The sequence below is a fragment of the Brachyistius frenatus genome, unplaced genomic scaffold (assembly GCF_029030835.1).
Source record: "Brachyistius frenatus isolate BFR_SWC_R1_liver_20210118 unplaced genomic scaffold, ASM2903083v1 Contig_51, whole genome shotgun sequence".
In the NCBI taxonomy this organism is placed as follows: Eukaryota; Metazoa; Chordata; class Actinopteri; family Embiotocidae; genus Brachyistius; species Brachyistius frenatus.
The window spans coordinates 2157168-2173518 of NW_027210650.1; the positions used below are offsets into that span (position 1 = coordinate 2157168).

The 16351-nt window shown below is 43.2% G+C and overlaps 2 protein-coding genes across 2 annotated transcripts; both read right to left on the reverse strand.

Moving 5' to 3' along the window:
- Positions 1-2380: 2380 nt before the first annotated feature.
- LOC138624345 (mitochondrial nucleoid-associated protein 1-like) lies at positions 2381-5127 on the reverse strand. The gene is made up of 4 exons (XM_069704457.1): positions 5118-5127; positions 3206-4474; positions 2685-2795; positions 2381-2517 (listed from the first exon to the last, which is right to left on the reverse strand). The coding sequence occupies exons 1-4, from the start codon at positions 5125-5127 to the stop codon at positions 2381-2383; spliced, it is 1527 nt and encodes a 508-aa protein (XP_069560558.1).
- A 3093-nt stretch (positions 5128-8220) lies between these two features.
- LOC138624448 (guanine nucleotide-binding protein subunit alpha-13-like) lies at positions 8221-15947 on the reverse strand. The gene is made up of 5 exons (XM_069704675.1): positions 15631-15947; positions 14130-14356; positions 10789-10839; positions 9488-9688; positions 8221-8625 (listed from the first exon to the last, which is right to left on the reverse strand). Exons 1-5 carry the CDS (start codon positions 15911-15913, stop codon positions 8254-8256), a joined length of 1134 nt encoding a protein of 377 aa, XP_069560776.1. The 5' UTR covers positions 15914-15947; the 3' UTR covers positions 8221-8253.
- Positions 15948-16351: the final 404 nt, after the last annotated feature.

Here is a 16351-nt window from a genome sequence, read left to right on the forward strand (position 1 = left end):
TGATCAAAAAGTCATACTATAGCATGTCGTCTAAAATATGATCAAAAAGTCATACTATAGCATGTAAAATATGACCAAAAAGTCATACTATAATATCTAAAATATGATCAAAAAGTCATACTATAGCATGTCGTCTAAAATATGATCAAAAAGTCATACTATAGCATGTCGTCTAAAATATGATCAAAAAGTCATACTATAGCATGTCGTCTAAAATATGATCAAAAAGTCATACTATAGCATGTCGTAAAATATGATCAAAAAGTCATACTATAGCATGTCGTCCAAAATATGATCAAAAAGTCATACTATAGCATGTCGTCTAAAATATGATCAAAAAGTCATACTATAGCATGTCGTCCAAAATATGATCAAAAAGTCATACTATAGCATGTCGTCTAAAATATGATCAAAAAGTCATACTATATAGCATGTACTATAGTCCAAAATATGATCAAAAAGTCATACTATAGCATGTCGTCCAAAATATGACCAAAAAGTCATACTATAGCATGTCGTTTAAAATATGAAAAAAAAGTCATACTATAGCATGTCGTCCAAAATATGATCAAAAAGTCATACTATAGCATGTCGTCCGAAATATGACAAAAAGTCATACTATAGCATGTCGTCTAAAATATGACCAAAAAGTCATACTATAGCATGTCGTCCAAAAAAATATGATCAAAAAGTCATACTATAGCATGTCGTCTAAAATATGATCAAAAAGTCATACTATAGCATGTCGTCTAAAATATGATCAAAAAGTCATACTATAGCATGTCGTCTAAAATATGATGAAAAAGTCAAATAAGTCATACTATAAAGTCATACTATAGCATGATATACTTCCTTCAAATTTCTGACGACATGCTATAAGTATGACTTCCGTTCAAGTTATGGAAGCTAACACAGTGGTGCAGCTGTCAGAGTTGTTGTCTCTCAGTTGGAAGGTACCGGGTTCGATTCCCGTCTATAACTTTCAACATGAATTCCTTATTCCTGCAAAACCAATGACCAGAAAGTAAAGTTTGTTGTCCATAATAAGGATGACTAACTTATGCATGTTGTCCATAATGTAAAACATCACATTCAAGCAATAACATGCAATCCTCCACACTAAGTTCCAGACCCTCTATCGAACCCAGAAGCTCCTGATTGTGAGAAGACAACGTTGGCTGAGAACTTCAACATTTTTGATGACTCGCTTGCATTCTTGTTCTGACTTATATGATTTGTATGACTTTTAAACATGTTAAGGAAGAGAGTTCTACGGTGCGGTGGTTGGTGTTGTTGCCTCCCATTCAGAAGGTTGCAGGTTCGAGACTCTCCAGGGAAAGGATGACATTAACATCCTAGATGAAAAGCCACGGCGAGGGCAAGAATTGAACCTGGAACCTTCTGACTGGGAGGCAACAACATTAACCACTGCACCACCGTGCTTTCTTCAAGAAAATGTTTAAAAGTCATATAAGTAATATAAGTCAGACAAACATGCAATAGAGGCAGCACAACTTTGCAGTTGCTAGCGTTGTCATCTCACAGTCAGGAAGTACTGGGTTCGATCAGGGGCTTGGAACTCTGTCTGTGGAGGATTGCATGTTCTTGCTTGAAGTGTGACTTTGTCACAATTACGACTACATGATGTTTGTTTTACATCATGGACTATATGCATGATAACATGCATAAGATAGTCATCCATATTATGGATGACATATTTTAATTTACTTATTACCTATGCAGGAACATGCAAATTCCACATAGAAAGTCCCAGGCGGGGATCGAACCACGGACCTTTAGACTGTAAGACGACAACGCTGACAACTGCACTGTTGTGTTGCCTGACAAAATTTAAACGGAAGTCATATTTATAGCATGTAATCTGAAATATGACCATAAAGTCACACTATAGCATGTCGTCCAAAATATGATCAAAAAGTCATACTATAGCATGTCGTCCAAAATATGATCAAAAAGTCATACTATAGCATGTCGTCTAAAATATGATCAAAAAGTCATACTATAGCATGTCGTCCAAAATATGATGAATTATTTATTTATTCATTCCACTTGGGAAACTTCCTTACCTAAAGCATTACTGATAAATATCACTGAGAGATCGCAATAAGATTAAACTGAAAACATTCCTTTCTGATAAAGCTTATAGTTCGGGCTGGCTCGGTTACCCATGAAAAAGTCATGCTCTGGATAAAAAAAAGAAAAAAGAAAAAGCATGTCAAAGTTATGTCCAAATCTATCCATTGTAAAAATCATTCAAAAATGACATCCCAAAAAAAAAAATCATCCAAACAGTCATACTATATAGTATGTTGTATAAAAATCGATAAAAATGTCATACTATAGTAAAAAAAATCATTGATCATCGTTCCAAACACGTACTTATTTGAGGGTAAGACCAGATGTAGCTGAGCACGCAGTATCCCGCCAACAACATGCCCGGTCCGGCTACGCCACCTTTCTTCACGTCAATATACCTCCTGTAATACCACTGCCAGCCTGAAGGAGGCGGAGGAGAGGAAAAACACGCGTCGTGGAGTTACAGCACGAGATGAGAGAGTGGTATTGATCTCCTGAGCCGACACAAACACAACTACACACACACACACACACACACACGTAGGCGGCCTGCGGGTGGCGCTCTCGCGTTTGCGTGCGACGCTGACCTCTCCGCATGGTTTCCACGACTTCTCTCGGACGGCTCGGGGTTTTGCAGGCCAGCCACTCGGGAAGCTCCTTCAGTCTCACCCGACCGAGACTCCGCCGCGCCAGAGCTCCTGACGATTCGGGACACAACCGGGAAGAGATCAACGCACAGACAGATAAATAAACACACACCTCGAATAAAACAACACCCTCTTTCATTACGTGACCGCCGGACGTCGGTAGAAAGTTTGCCAAATTCAGTCTCGACCCAATAAAACCCGAGTTTTAACATTTAACTCCAATTATCTTTTCGAAGAATCTTTTTTTGTGTGCGTGCGTGTGTGTGTGTGTGCGGAGGTCAAAGGTGACGTCTTGAAATGATTCGTTTTGTCTTCCAAACCCCAAAGACATTTTTAAATAAGGACGTTTGACATTTTGCGAAGGAAATTATGAACCGACTTGTCAAAACAGTCGATCGGTCGGTTGAAGAATCTCCGAACGAGATGAAACGAACGGAGTCGGCTGCTCGCCGGTTGCTGACCTCCAGCTGGACTTTCTGCACAGAGCCGTCGTCTCCCGACCTCGAGCGTCTCCGCGTCCTCCGTCCTCGCGGCTCGCTGCTGCGCACGAGGGAAATGAAGCGGGCTGGAAAACTGGGAGGGTGGTGGTGATATTGCGAGTAGTCCTGTCAGGTGATGCCCCACCTTTAGGCTGACTGGAGGAGGAGGAGGAGGAGGAGCATGAGGAGGAGGAGGAGTGGCTGAAAGTGCAGGAAGGAGGAGAATCGCAGGCTGACGGGAGGCTTGGTCTGGCAGCGGGGTTAAAGCCGGTTGTTTAGACTTCGATCGTCGCTCCGTATGAAGCTGCTCCGACAGAGTCGCATCTTTTCGCTTCTCTCCCGGGAGCCGGACCGGACCGACGCCGGCGCCGAGTCGGGTTTTGCTGCCGAGGTCGTCAGTATTTTCGATCCGGCTGAGGACGCTCGGCCTGCCGGACTTGAGGGAAGCGTTCGCTCGGCCCAACGTGGCTTTAACATCCCGGAGGGTGATCCCCGCCCGCTGACCGCCTCCTGGTTTCCGTAACAACGACCCCACAGACAGATCCTCGGTCCCCCCCTCGCTGTCCACCCAGAAGTCGTCTCTCGCGCGGGGTCCCGCGCTCCTTTCATTCAATTCGGAGTCCAGAAAGTCGGAGGCGCGTTCGGGTTGCGCGGCCCTCTTTGTTTTCGACACCTTCTTCTTCGGGGTGCTTCTGGGTTTAGTCTCTGCGGACAGAAGTGTGAGACCGGCCTCGTCCTCCAATGAGTCCTTTTCTGGGTCGGTTCTGGTCTCCGTTTGTGCTCTGGTTCCGGAGCTTCGAGTCGAATCCGCAGTCGGGCGCTCTGAGGTGGATCCGGTTCCCTCCAGCGACCCCTCCGTGACCCGGTCGGACTTTTCAGCTTCTGTCGAAGCTCGGAGACTCTTCTTCTTCGGTTTCGAGACGGTGGGAGACGGAGGCGAGGACAGGCTGGCGGTCTTGATTTGATCGGCCGGCTTCTGTTTCTTCTTCTTAGTTGCTGGCAGAAGTGATGTGGAGCTCAGGGACGAAGATGTCGTCGGTGACGAAGACAACGTCTCTGCCGCCGCCGCCGCCGTCTTCTTTCCCTTCGCTGCGGTTTTCGACGCGGCCGCAGCCAGCTGGGGAGACGCTGTCGTCTGATTGGCCGAGACGTGGCGTCCCGGCGGAGGTGTTTTGGAGCTCGCTGCTGCTTTGCAATGTGGCAGGTGACTCTTCAACCTTTTGTAAGTTTTCCCGCAGAATGGGCACACCTCTGTGGGGGGTAAATAACAGTTTACTGATCGTCTGCGGATTATTTCCATCATTTTGTACATTTAAATGTTGGGAACAAATATTCATTTCCAAGACAAAAACGTTGTTATATTGAAATCACAAATCACACTTAAGACAAAGAAAAGCATTAAAACAGCTCATCTGAGAAGGTGGAACCTCCTCTTGAAGAAAATATTTTTGCATTTCTGCTTGAAAAATGACAGAAAAATATAAATAAATTACTGATTACTTCGTCGCTGATTAAAGGTGCTTTAGAGAGTTTTTGTTGTTGTTGTTGTGTTTGCTTGCACTTTTCTTTTCAAAATTTTTTCTTGACATTGATATTTGAATGTAGATATTTTTGCAGAGTGATTTTGTACTTAAAATTAAAAATATATATATATATTCCCTAACTTCCAATACTGTAAAATACCAGTAAATATTGACCAATATCTGAATAAAAAGAAATGTAGTTTTTCAGGGTGACCTTTGCGCTGAAGGAAAATAACAACATACAAACTTGATTTTTTTTTTTTTTAAATCATTCATCAGTGCATTAAGTTCCTAAAATAAAGACTAATACATGTGGAGATGATTAATTAACCCACGTGGGTTTTCTGCTTTTCGTAATTTATGACACTTACCGGAGCTCATGCTGCACGCGGCTATTAAACCGGCAATCACGTGGGACACATGAAGTCAGACCGGAACAGTAACTGGTTTTAAGATCTACTTTGAAGACCATTAACACGCAGAGGTGCCACTTTTCAAGAGTTTTAGTCGGGTCGGTGTTCAAAGTTGTCAGAAGTCGGTGGTCGTAATTGTTGTTCTGTAAAGAAAGAAAGACCCCCTTTTAGGTAGCCTGTTTGGGAGCCGGAGTGTAAATCGCTAAAATAAATAAATAAATAAATACCACGAAACTTCAGTGTACATTATTGCAGCTGATTTTTTTTTAATTTTTTTTAAACTGGACACTTAGGATGTTGGGTTATAACGGGGCTGCCTGATACACGGTGATAGTGAAAGTCCTGCATGAACACGTTGGGATCTGTCAAGTGGGTGTGGCGCGTCGATTCAGCGGAGATGATTCACTCCTCCCTACTTCCGGCTTTGCGTAAATCCCCAAACAAACCGACACATTTATGAAGAGAAGTAAAACAAACAAAAACCCACTAAAAAAAACCCAAAAACCCCTGAGGTTTTGGTTTTTATGTCAGACTCGGATATGATGTAGTGGTTTTTTTTTTTTTCTGTAAAAGCGTGACATTTATTTGATTGAAAACAACTTTTATTGTTTTAGGGCGTGATGTTTGTCATTATTTACATTTCTCAAATAAGATTAGTTTTTTAGGAAGATACCAAAATACACAAGACGGTTCAAAACAGCAACTCACCTGCTTTTCTATGTGCATTTTGTATATTCAGACCTGTTTTCTGTTGAATATTTTTGAAATATTTCTCTGGGCAAAATTTATTTTTCTCTTCGTCAGCCGTAAATCTGAAAAATATATACCTAAAAAATTAAAAAAAATACGCGTAATAAACAACGAAGGTCATACTATCATTAGAAAAGTGTATTTTATTGATAGGGTTAGAGTGGCACGAGACTTGACATGACAATGAATTTCCAAAAGGTGATGAAACAAATTACACAAAAAAATACATCTACATCGAAAGGTCATCTTCATTGGAAAAGCAGTGATTTGAAAAACATTCAGAGTGGGGTGGGGTGGGGGGGTGGGGAGGGGAAACGCCAATTCTACAACCATTTACATATAAAAGGAGATAAACCTGAATATTATTTACATGGCAACAGATTACAGTATTTACAAAGCCAGGAGTGGAAGCGGACTGGAAGAAAACTGAAGCTCTCGTGAGCTTCATGTTTGGAGAAAAGAAAAAAAAAACACAAAAAAACTGCAGCCTGTCGGTGTGAACAGTCTTGACAAAGTGTGGCGTGATTTGGAGGCGAAACAGAGATTTTAACAGTGCCTGGAAATTGTCCTCTCAACAAAGGCCGGCCCCGAACAGAATACAGTCGCTGACAAAAGTATTCAACTCCGGTAGCTTTCTTTTTGTCGCATTTTGTTCTACAAATTCAAAATGTACTTTAGAGGGAAATCCAAAACAACATAAAAAAAAAAAAAAAAAAATGTTGAAGAGTTTTTCAGAAATGCTTGGGAGTCACAACTCGGTGCCGGTGCAGATAATCCTCACATGACGAGTTACATCTCACCACAGCAATGCTGGTTACAGTATATTCAAAACAATCTAGAGCAAATCTCTGTACATTTATTAACAGACATTCATGATTCGGGCAAACAGGGGAGGTCTGTCCCTTTACAAGGCATCTAATCAGAGATGAAAACAAAGAGAGAGAGAGAGGGGGATTCTGGGTAAACTGGAGTCAAAGCCAGGAGGATGCAGAACTGGAACACCACCCAGCTAACGGTATGGAGGACTGACTGAGTCTGACACCACTCTGCCACCCAGAGAGAAAACAGAATATTCAGTTAGTTCACCAACAATTACATCAGCATTAACACCGGTTTTGATTCAACCCTGAGAAAACAGTGGACTGCATGTTCACTTACTGGCACACCCGCCCAACGCGCCACCGAAGGTAATCTGCTTTACCCTCCAAACGACAGAAGACAAAAGGGACAACTTGCACCTTAATTATCCGATTAAAGAAGCTGAGATTGAGTTGAATTCTACGGAGGGCGTTCGAACAGTGATTAGGTTTTTAGGAAATGACGCAGGAAAGGCGTCGTAGGTTCAGTCTTGCGGTTTGTGGCCTCTTTTTAGCAGTTTTTTTTCCCCCCCCACAAACGAGGTGCCAGTGCTGGAGCCGGATTACACGTCGCGTCTTATAACCGTTCGACGGCCCCTTCGGCCGGTAACTCGTCCCGGCACCTTAAGCCTGCTGATCTCAGGGGAAAAGTGTTGACTGGGATGATGAGAGGGAAGAAGAAGAAGAAAAACAACAACAACAACAACAACAACAACAACAAATGTGCAGCCTTCAGATCTTTAGCAGGTTGACAAACCTTCCTCAAGAGCAGCGAGGCTTTGAAATAACGTTCACAAAGCGGCGCACGGAGAGTTGCAACAGGAACGAAGGGGTGAATTTGGACTTAATGAATTCAGTGCTTGGACACGGGTTTGGCAAATCAACGCTGGCACAGAAAATCTCGGTACAGTTTGACTGTCTAACTCTTCGTTATATGCTTTCGAACAAAGATTTTTTTTAATTTTTTTTTTTCCCGCCGTGGATATTTCTCGATTAGAAACCCTACGTCTGGTTTTGTAAAGAGTTTTGCTGACTTCCACTGGCGCCAGCACCGGCACCTTGTGAGTTGAAAAGCCTCCCCCCCCCCCCCCCCGTCCCTCCCCCCGCCCCACCCACCTAACCTCCCACCCCCCCCCCCCCCACCGCCACCAGTCACGGCAGAGCTCAGGACAGAGGAGAGAGAGTCCCAGGATGAAGCAGCCGGGATCAGATGTTGTCCAAGATCCAGACCAGTCTCTTGTCTTTCCATAATGCCACAGTCTGCCCAGCTGACTCGCTCTCCGCTCAAATCCTGAACTAGCAAAAGAGGGCCGACTCTTCAAAGAGGACAGTAAAAACTAATATAAAAATGTCTGACGTGGAACGCTGGCGTCTATCCGATTCTTCTGAGGCGGGTCTCTCCCGAGTCCTCTTCAGGAGCGACGGGGGTGGTTCGTCCCCATTCGGGTCCTCTATTTTTCTTTTTTTCTTTCACAGGTTGCCAGGGGTCATTGGAGCATGAGCTGCTTGAGGTTGTCGTGGAGGATGGTGTCCTTGACGTCCCGGAACACCAGCCTGATGTTCTCCGTGTTGATGGCCGTGGTGAAGTGGTGGTAGAGGGGCTTCTGGGTGGCGTCTCGTCTCTTGGTCCGGAAGCACTCCACCATGAAGGCCTGGACGTCCGGCAGGCTGTGCTCCTGCCCGGTGTAGTCGGAGAAGTAGTCCTTGAGCGGAACATTTTTCACCTTCTCCTCCAGCAGGTCCGTCTTGTTGAGGAAGAGGATGATCGACACGTTGACGAAGACGCGGTTGTTGACGATGGTCTCGAAGATGTTGAGCGATTCGCGGAGCCGGTTGGTCTGCCGGTCCTCCATCAGCACCTGGAAAACACGACGGAAATTCAGTTTGGCTTTAACATGAATTAGCGAAACCATGCTAGTTGGGGTTAGCCTAAAAAAAAAGAAAGCAGCTCATGTAGGAAGCGTTGTTGTTTTGGTGCACACGACTTGTTAAACCAGAGCTGGAAGAGCCTCTCGTGTTGTAGAAACGTCCTCCGTCGGGTCGGTGAGCTGCCGATTGAAAGCCTCGAGTCTTATTTGTATATTTTAGAGCCAAAAAGTCACCACACTTGGATGAGCTGGGGCTCTGACCCAATCTCCATGGACACGACGCCCCGCCCACCCATAGCAGAAACCTGACTGCACCACAGGCCTGTCAATCAAACAGACACGCCCACCCCGAAACGGGCCACGTTTTGAGAACAAAACTAAGAAGGACTGACTTTAGAGAAGGACGACACGTTGTACAGAAATTGTACCAAACCACGAGCATCGTACATCCTTCCTGTCGGCCGAAGGGCCGTCTTTACGTAGATCATTCACATAAAAAGATACGAGTACAATTTTGTGGTGTTTTTTTTTCCTTTTTCGTAGAATAGTGAAGATAATGAGCAAACAAAAGACAGACTGAATATAACGGGAGACAATGTAAAGTCTTAACGACGTTACCAGCACGCCCTCTGAATATTAAAAGAACATTTTAGAGTCACTTACAAAGCTTCAGTTTTGTATGCGAGTTATTAAATTTCATTAGAGGAAGTCTCACATGCTGGAGTGAGAACCAGCAACCACAACTTCTCAAAATTCAGCGACCATTATCGAACTGATTATCGTACCACTCGTCTGCCTGTCTGAAGTGTGTGTGTTCGCTCTGCGAGAGGAAAAGACGAGTGCGTGACCTCACCTGGTCGTATTCAGAGGAGGAGACGAGGAAGAGGATGGAGGTGACGGAGTCGAAGCACTCGAACCAGCGCCTCCGCTCCGACCGCTGCCCCCCCACGTCCACCATCTTAAAGGGGACGTTCTTGATGTCGAAGTCATACTCGTGGATGCCCTTGGTGGGTTTACGAGCCAGCAGGATGTCCTGCTGAGTGGGAAGATAATCCTGCGGGAGGGATGTGAAAGACGCAAAAAACAACAAAAAAAACAACAACAACAACACGTGAACACGAGAGAGAATAAAGTTTGTCCGCTTCGGAGTCCGTTTACGCTGAAATTCAAAACCCCGCACTTAAAAAAAAACAAAACGACAACCCAGAAATCAAGTCCGACATCGAGTTTGTCTTTACAGAAACATTACTGCAGAGTTTCAGATCTTTTGTGTCGAACTGTTTTTGCACTAGAAGGTAAACACGGACAATGTGTTACTTGCGGTAACGTTTCATACAAAACCAGGAACCAGTTGGATCTTAAACGAAAGAAAAACATAATAATAATAATAATAATAATAATAATAAGACGACACATTTAGGAGCTTCACGGGAATCACAATGTAACTTTACAAAGAAACAGGTCTTTAAATATTCACAGATGTGATTTTGTACTGACGTCAATGAGGAAAAATAAAGTGTTAAATATCCTTCCGCCATTCGTATCAAAAGGGTTTAATAACATGCGACGTCGCAAAATTTTTGTTTTAAATATGCTGTATATTATTTGGTGTATACGTTAAGACGATTTATCAACATCAGAATATTTTTGCTTCCTAATATCAGCATCAATCAGGCTCCAGCGTCTGTGGCTCCCAATAGAAATGACAATACAGAGTATTTGAAGGAGGTTATCAATAACGACTGTTATAAAAGGTGCAAATTAATTCAATTATATTCGAGTAATGAATGATGACTGCCGTTGTAATGAACTGCATTATATTGAGTGATGCATCTAATATAACGTAATGCGTTTTGTATTGAATGTAGTTTGTATTGTGTTGATTTGCAATAAATTATACAGGTTTATATTATAAATTATATTTATATTTAATTTCCCCGCTGCTATTGCCAGTTTTTTGGTTTTTTTTTTATCAGCTGTCGGACGCTTCTTTGACAAAACGTCGGCATCACCTCTGGTGAGCAACCGTCTCCGTCGGCTGGCGTCTAACTTTTTTTTTTTTTTTTTTTGAATTGTCCAGACATGTTGCAATATGAACTATAACATGGAGACGTGTGATTATAACAATAATGAGTGCAGGCAGAAACAACTTACCGGCTCGCTGAGCTTATCCAGATTATCCAAGAAATACTTCACTGACTCACCCTGCGACAGGACAGAGGAGGAATTTCTGTTAATTCTGCACAATTAATTAGCTTCTGTCACGGTCTGCATGCATCACACATGTGCCGCTTGCTTTTATGACATACAACACAATGCATGTGTTGCTCTGGCGTAAAAGCACGAAGCTGGCAGGGGAGAAACGCTCTATTTAGCTGCCACACACTACACACACACAGGTAATCGGTTTGTTTTCGCTTTAAAACTGTGAGTTTCTGAGGACTCCGGGCGGGATGCAAATAATTTTGACAGTGCAGCAGCGTGTCTTTGATGTGCGCAGAAGTGTGGCTCCGTCTTCATGTGTGGGAGCGTCTTTTTTCTCTTTTTCTAGACCGTTCTGATGCCGCTTTTGTGCAAGTCCAGACACGGGGCTGCCACCACTGACATGCATTCCTTCATCTGTCTGTGTGTGTGTGTGTGTGTGTGTGTGTGTGTGTGTGTGTGTGTGTGTGTGTGTGTGTGTGTGTGTGTGTGTCCTGCACTCAACATACCCCCCCCCACACACAAAAAAAAAAGAAGCAAAGCTGATTTTTCCTATCATCATCCTTCCTGTGACCCACAGTGTCTCCGCTGCAACACACCACACCTTTACAAGGGGATTATTTTGCATCTGTTTTGCATTAATGATACAATAAGCCAACACCCAAATTCAAATTGCACCAATAGTAGTCGCCGGGTTCATGCGTCTGTGTGCTCGGAGCAGCCATTCCCCTCACTGTAAGCTTCTGTTCTCGCCTTTTTGATCTTTTAAAAAAAAACTAACCAGACCTGAAAAACCTGCGAGTGTGTGTGTGCGCACGGCTAAGATTACACAAGGGAGGGGTAGAGTGGTGTGGCGCTTCACTAAAAGAAAGAGGAGCTACTTTTCTTCTTTTTTTTTTTTATTCTGTCTGTGATTAAAAAAGCTCAAATCTGAGGGAAATGGTGGTTTTGAAATCGTTTAAAAAAAAAAAATCTGCTCCATATAAAAAAAAATAAAAAAGGAGAAGAGAAACCAGAAGAGCAATCACTCTGAGTTCTTTGCTCATTATAAGGCATGACAACGCCAGCAGTTTAAATGAGTGTGGTGTAAAAGCAAAATTGAAACACGAGAATCACTGATGTCATTATGACACCAAGATTCAGGAAGTTGTGACTGAACATTTTGATACGTTCTGCTATCTCGGAAAAGAAACAAATCTCAGGTGAGAAGACACCGAATGTTGTTGTTTGTAGATTTTAAAAAGACAACACACTTGATGGGACTATAGAAAGCGGGAGAGGTCATATTCAGTCTGTACATATGTTTTTATAATGATAATTACAAAGCAGGCCTGAAGGCACGACTGAGCTGTGATGCAAATACTTAAAAGGGCAAAACACAACAGCTTTTATCTGCTGGCAGAGAAACCAACCGGTCCTCAATAACAAGAGGAGGGAAAACTGATCTTCAATCCCATTTAGACTTTATATTAAAGGTTTTAGACACCAAATACACCTGCAACTAATAATCATTTTCATCAGCTGATTATGTTTTTTTTTTTTTTTTTTTTTTTAATGGGTTGGGGAATGCACATCAGAATTTCTTTAAACCCAAAGTATAATCCAAACCCCAAAATATTAGGTTTAATTTAATTTAAGACAATGCATATTCACATTTGAGCAGCTGGAACCACAAAGTGTCGAACAAATAAGGAAATCATTGGTGATTCATTTTCTGTCAATAATTGTTTCAGCTGTGCACTAATCTGTCATTTTTAGCCCACAAAGATAAAAGATAATAAAAAAATAATAAAAAAAATGCACGTTTGTGAACACGTGATTAAAAGGTTGCAATATAGATTTTTTTTTTTTATCTATAAAATATCTAAATGAATATAAAATGTCTCAAGAGCCTGAAAAAAGAGAGAAAAGCAGCAAATTCACTTGTGAGAGGCTCAAACCAACAAATACTTTACTGCAGTTTCGCTTTGAAAATATATTGTTATTATCTCGTGTCAAAGGTTCAAATTCATCCACTTTGTTTGTATTGTAAGTTGTTGATGTTTGGATAGTTGATTGTTTATTTTGTGTTTCTGCAGGTTTGAAAATGTGTAAATATGTTTAAATTAATTATCAGTTAACACCCCTGATGACAAATTCAAAGTGGTGTAGTCCATATATACACTATATATTAATAAATTCATATGTTCCAGCTTCTAATACTGCAAATCTGATGTTTTCTTGTTTTCTATGATAATAAATGTGATATTTTTTTGAGGTTTTGGTTAACTAAACAAGCACTTCCCCCCCCCCTGATACTTTTTAACCCGAATACATGAAAATAATACTTGCAGTCATACATACATGGAAAAATATCTGTGTGTGTGTGTCTTTGCACTGGTGTAACTCGAGGTGTGTGACACTCTTAAGTGTTTGTGAGCAAATAACGCTGAGTGGGAGAACCTGGGCTCTGTTTGTGAGCATAAAGCTGTTTAACTACAGCTCAACATTCCTGCTCTGATCACTCTTATTCCCCTTTTCTTGTCTGCGAAACCAGTTCACACCGACAAGCTGGTGAGGGGACCAACAAAACGCCATTGAGAGCGGTTCAGTCTTACGCAACTGACAGGCAAATTGTAATTTCTCTTGCTTTTGTCTTATTGCCGAGAGACACGTGGAGAAGTGTGTCCCTCAGTGGGATACGGGGGAGGTGGGGGGCCCTCAACAACAGGTTTCACCACATGAAACTACAAGGCAGGGAAATAAGTCAACTTTAAAAATGGCAGCAGGTTGTAAAAGTTAAAAAAACAACAACCCAAAAACCAAAAACCAAAAATGACAAAATAAAAGATCGGAAAAGGTAACCGGGGGAGGACGTGAATAGCTCTACCGACCACAGCTGCTGTTCTGAGGTAAATGTTACAGCATTAAAAACACGCATGCTGACAGCTAAGATATGAGGAGCGGCGGGAGGTGTAAACAGGAAGCTGCCTCGATCACATGGCGCTCTCTCTGTCTCTGTGGAGACACTCGAATCAGAGTTGAAGATACAGCGGGAGAGAGAGAAAAAATAAATAAATAAAAAATAAAAAAGGAGGATGAATTCAAGATCGGTTTCACTTTCTGTTTTCAGAGCCTCTTTCGACTCTTGGTGTAAAAACCCCCCCAAAAAACTCGTACTGGATGTGGAGAACGAAAACGTTCGGGTCGATGTGAGCTGCTCGTCAATCTGGGCCACCGCGATATCTGCGTGCAAGGTTATTCATATATATATGTGTGTGTGTGTGTGTGTGTGTGTGTGTGCATCGACCTACCAGCTGAAACTCCCTGCGACGATCGTAGGCGTTCTGTATGCCCAAGTCCGCCCACAGAGCTTTAATGGCGGGCATGTACCGCAAGAAGACGGACGTCTCCAGCTGCCCGCTGGCCATCTTCGCCGACCGCGTGTCGAACGCCATCAGGCTGTCGCCGTGCTGCTGGTTGTCCGGGTCGCCCCACCGGATGTGCAGCTTCTCCCGCGCGTCCACCAGCACACGTACGCCTGAAGAGGAAGCGAGGAGATATGAAAAACACACAAAATCCGAAACTAAAAAAAAAAGGTGCAATACGTGCGACTTTTAGTTTAAAACGGTGAAAAAAAAAAAAAAAAAAAAAATCTTCACACTGAATGTGATGACATAACAGTTTTGACATCATGTCTCGTGGTGCAGAGACATCTACTGAAGCTTAGCGTGCCACGGCCCCGGCCGTGTCTTCTTCGTAATACCGCCCTTCGCCACATGAGGCGATAGCGAGTTGCTGTATCAGATCAGCCTCCAACAGGAGAGAAAGAAGAAGTAGAGAATTTTAACCTCTTGTTAGAATGAATGAACCGTGAACAACAATGGCTTAAACGCCTGCAAAAAAACAAACAAAAAAAAGAAACCTAAAGAATTTGAAATCGGTGTCGCTTTCCGCCGCTGCAGACGGCTCCGGGTCGGGTACAGGAATGACGTTTGATGCTCGTCGGCAGCTGTTAATAACGACGGGGCAAGAAAACTTTAAATCTAACCACGTGACCTGAACGTTTGGTTTAGGCTGTGAGCAGCGGGAGTATTACGGCTCTCAGATTTCAGCGTAATACCGAACTGAGCCTCACTGTCGCCCTCTAATGGACGAAGTGGTACTACAAGACGGGATTTATGCGCATTGCGCCTTTAAGCAATATCCCACAACTTGCTATAAATTGGAGGTTCATTTCCAAACGATTTCTGACGTCACAGACATGTGCAGAGGATGGACGGATACAGCAACATCTGAACGTGCAAATAATTAAAATTAATAGTTTTAGATCTAGATTTTAACACATTTTGTGACTATTAAAAGGATTAATCTCTGTTTCGGCTTAAAGGGATTATTATTTTTTTTTTTGGACCTTTGATAATATTCAGTAAAATGTCCCCTTGTTGTTTAAGTGAGTGGACAAACAGGAACACCTTACAACATAATGCCCCGGTGGGTTTACCCTCCATTAGCTTTCGTCCATAGCTTAGTGGTTGAGCAACGCGATGTGCCGATGGCTACTCGAAACCGCCGACTTGGTTACAGCCGCGATAAAAAACCCAAAATCGCGAAATACGTGACGGTTACGCGCGAACGAAGTTTTAAACGGGATAATTTCGGTGGGACCGCGGTTCGGTCTGGGTGTGTACAACTGTTTATGTCCTCTCCAGCCAGCGGAGCGCCCGCTTTCAACAGATGTGGAAACTTTCTCAGCCGATTTAAAAGCGCCCTTTTCTGTCGCTTTAACGCTTAAAGAAAGCGTCGGCGGTTTACCTTTGATAACGTTGCTGTAAATCGTGGACGTGAACTCCTCTCGGTCTCGCTGGTCGAAGTCCTGGCCGTGGATGATCCGCATTTGTTTGAGGAAAGTCGACTTGCCGCTCTCGCCAGCGCCGAGCAGCAGGATTTTCACCAGCCGTTTCACGTACGTTTTCTCCCGGGAGAGGCATCGGTCGATCTCCTTGGACTTTCGCAGCTGGTCCACCTCGCCGCTGTTGAGCAGGCAGACGGGCAGACAAACTTTTAACACGGATCTGGTCGGCAGGAAATCCGCCATGTTCGCACAAACTTCATCGATGCTAATTTGACGCGCGTTCGCGGGGCGCGGGCACGCGACCAAGCCCCTTCCCTAAACTCAGGAAGTACAGCCGCCGACTGTTTAACGTTGCGGCGCTTTCATGCGTTGCTGTTTACGTGACGGAGCCCACGCAAACCTGTCGTTTATGTTGTATACGGGTATAATTATAATACAATACAATCTATAGTTAAAGAGTTTAGTAATAATAATATAATAATAAATCGAAACACTGACTGGAATCGGCTGGCGGCTCCATGTCGCCCTCTGCTGGTTAGGTTTGGTAACTTCATTTAAAAAAAAATCCCTGTTACAAAAGGCTGCGCTCTGATTGGTGGATTCCCGTCTCGCTTTGGGTTTGCTGCCTTCACAGGCTGTAGGAAATATGGGAATTTATACTTAACCGCTCTTCAAAAGATC

Bases quoted from the DNA above. Each gene is read 5' to 3' on its own strand.
- LOC138624345 (XM_069704457.1), bottom strand. The intron at 2,796-3,205 runs GTCAGCAACCGG...CCGAATCGTCAG, and splicing joins TGCAGAAAGTCCAGCTGGAG to GAGCTCTGGCGCGGCGGAGT. The intron at 2,518-2,684 runs GTCAGCGTCGCA...CGCCTCCTTCAG, and splicing joins CGTGGAAACCATGCGGAGAG to GCTGGCAGTGGTATTACAGG.
- LOC138624448 (XM_069704675.1), bottom strand. From the start codon at position 15,913: ATGGCGGATTTCCTGCCGACCAGATCCGTGTTAAAAGTTTGTCTGCCC. The intron at 10,840-14,129 runs GTAGGTCGATGC...GTCCTGTCGCAG, and splicing joins GTCGCAGGGAGTTTCAGCTG to GGTGAGTCAGTGAAGTATTT. The intron at 9,689-10,788 runs GTAAGTTGTTTC...TCCCTCCCGCAG, and splicing joins TGGATAAGCTCAGCGAGCCG to GATTATCTTCCCACTCAGCA.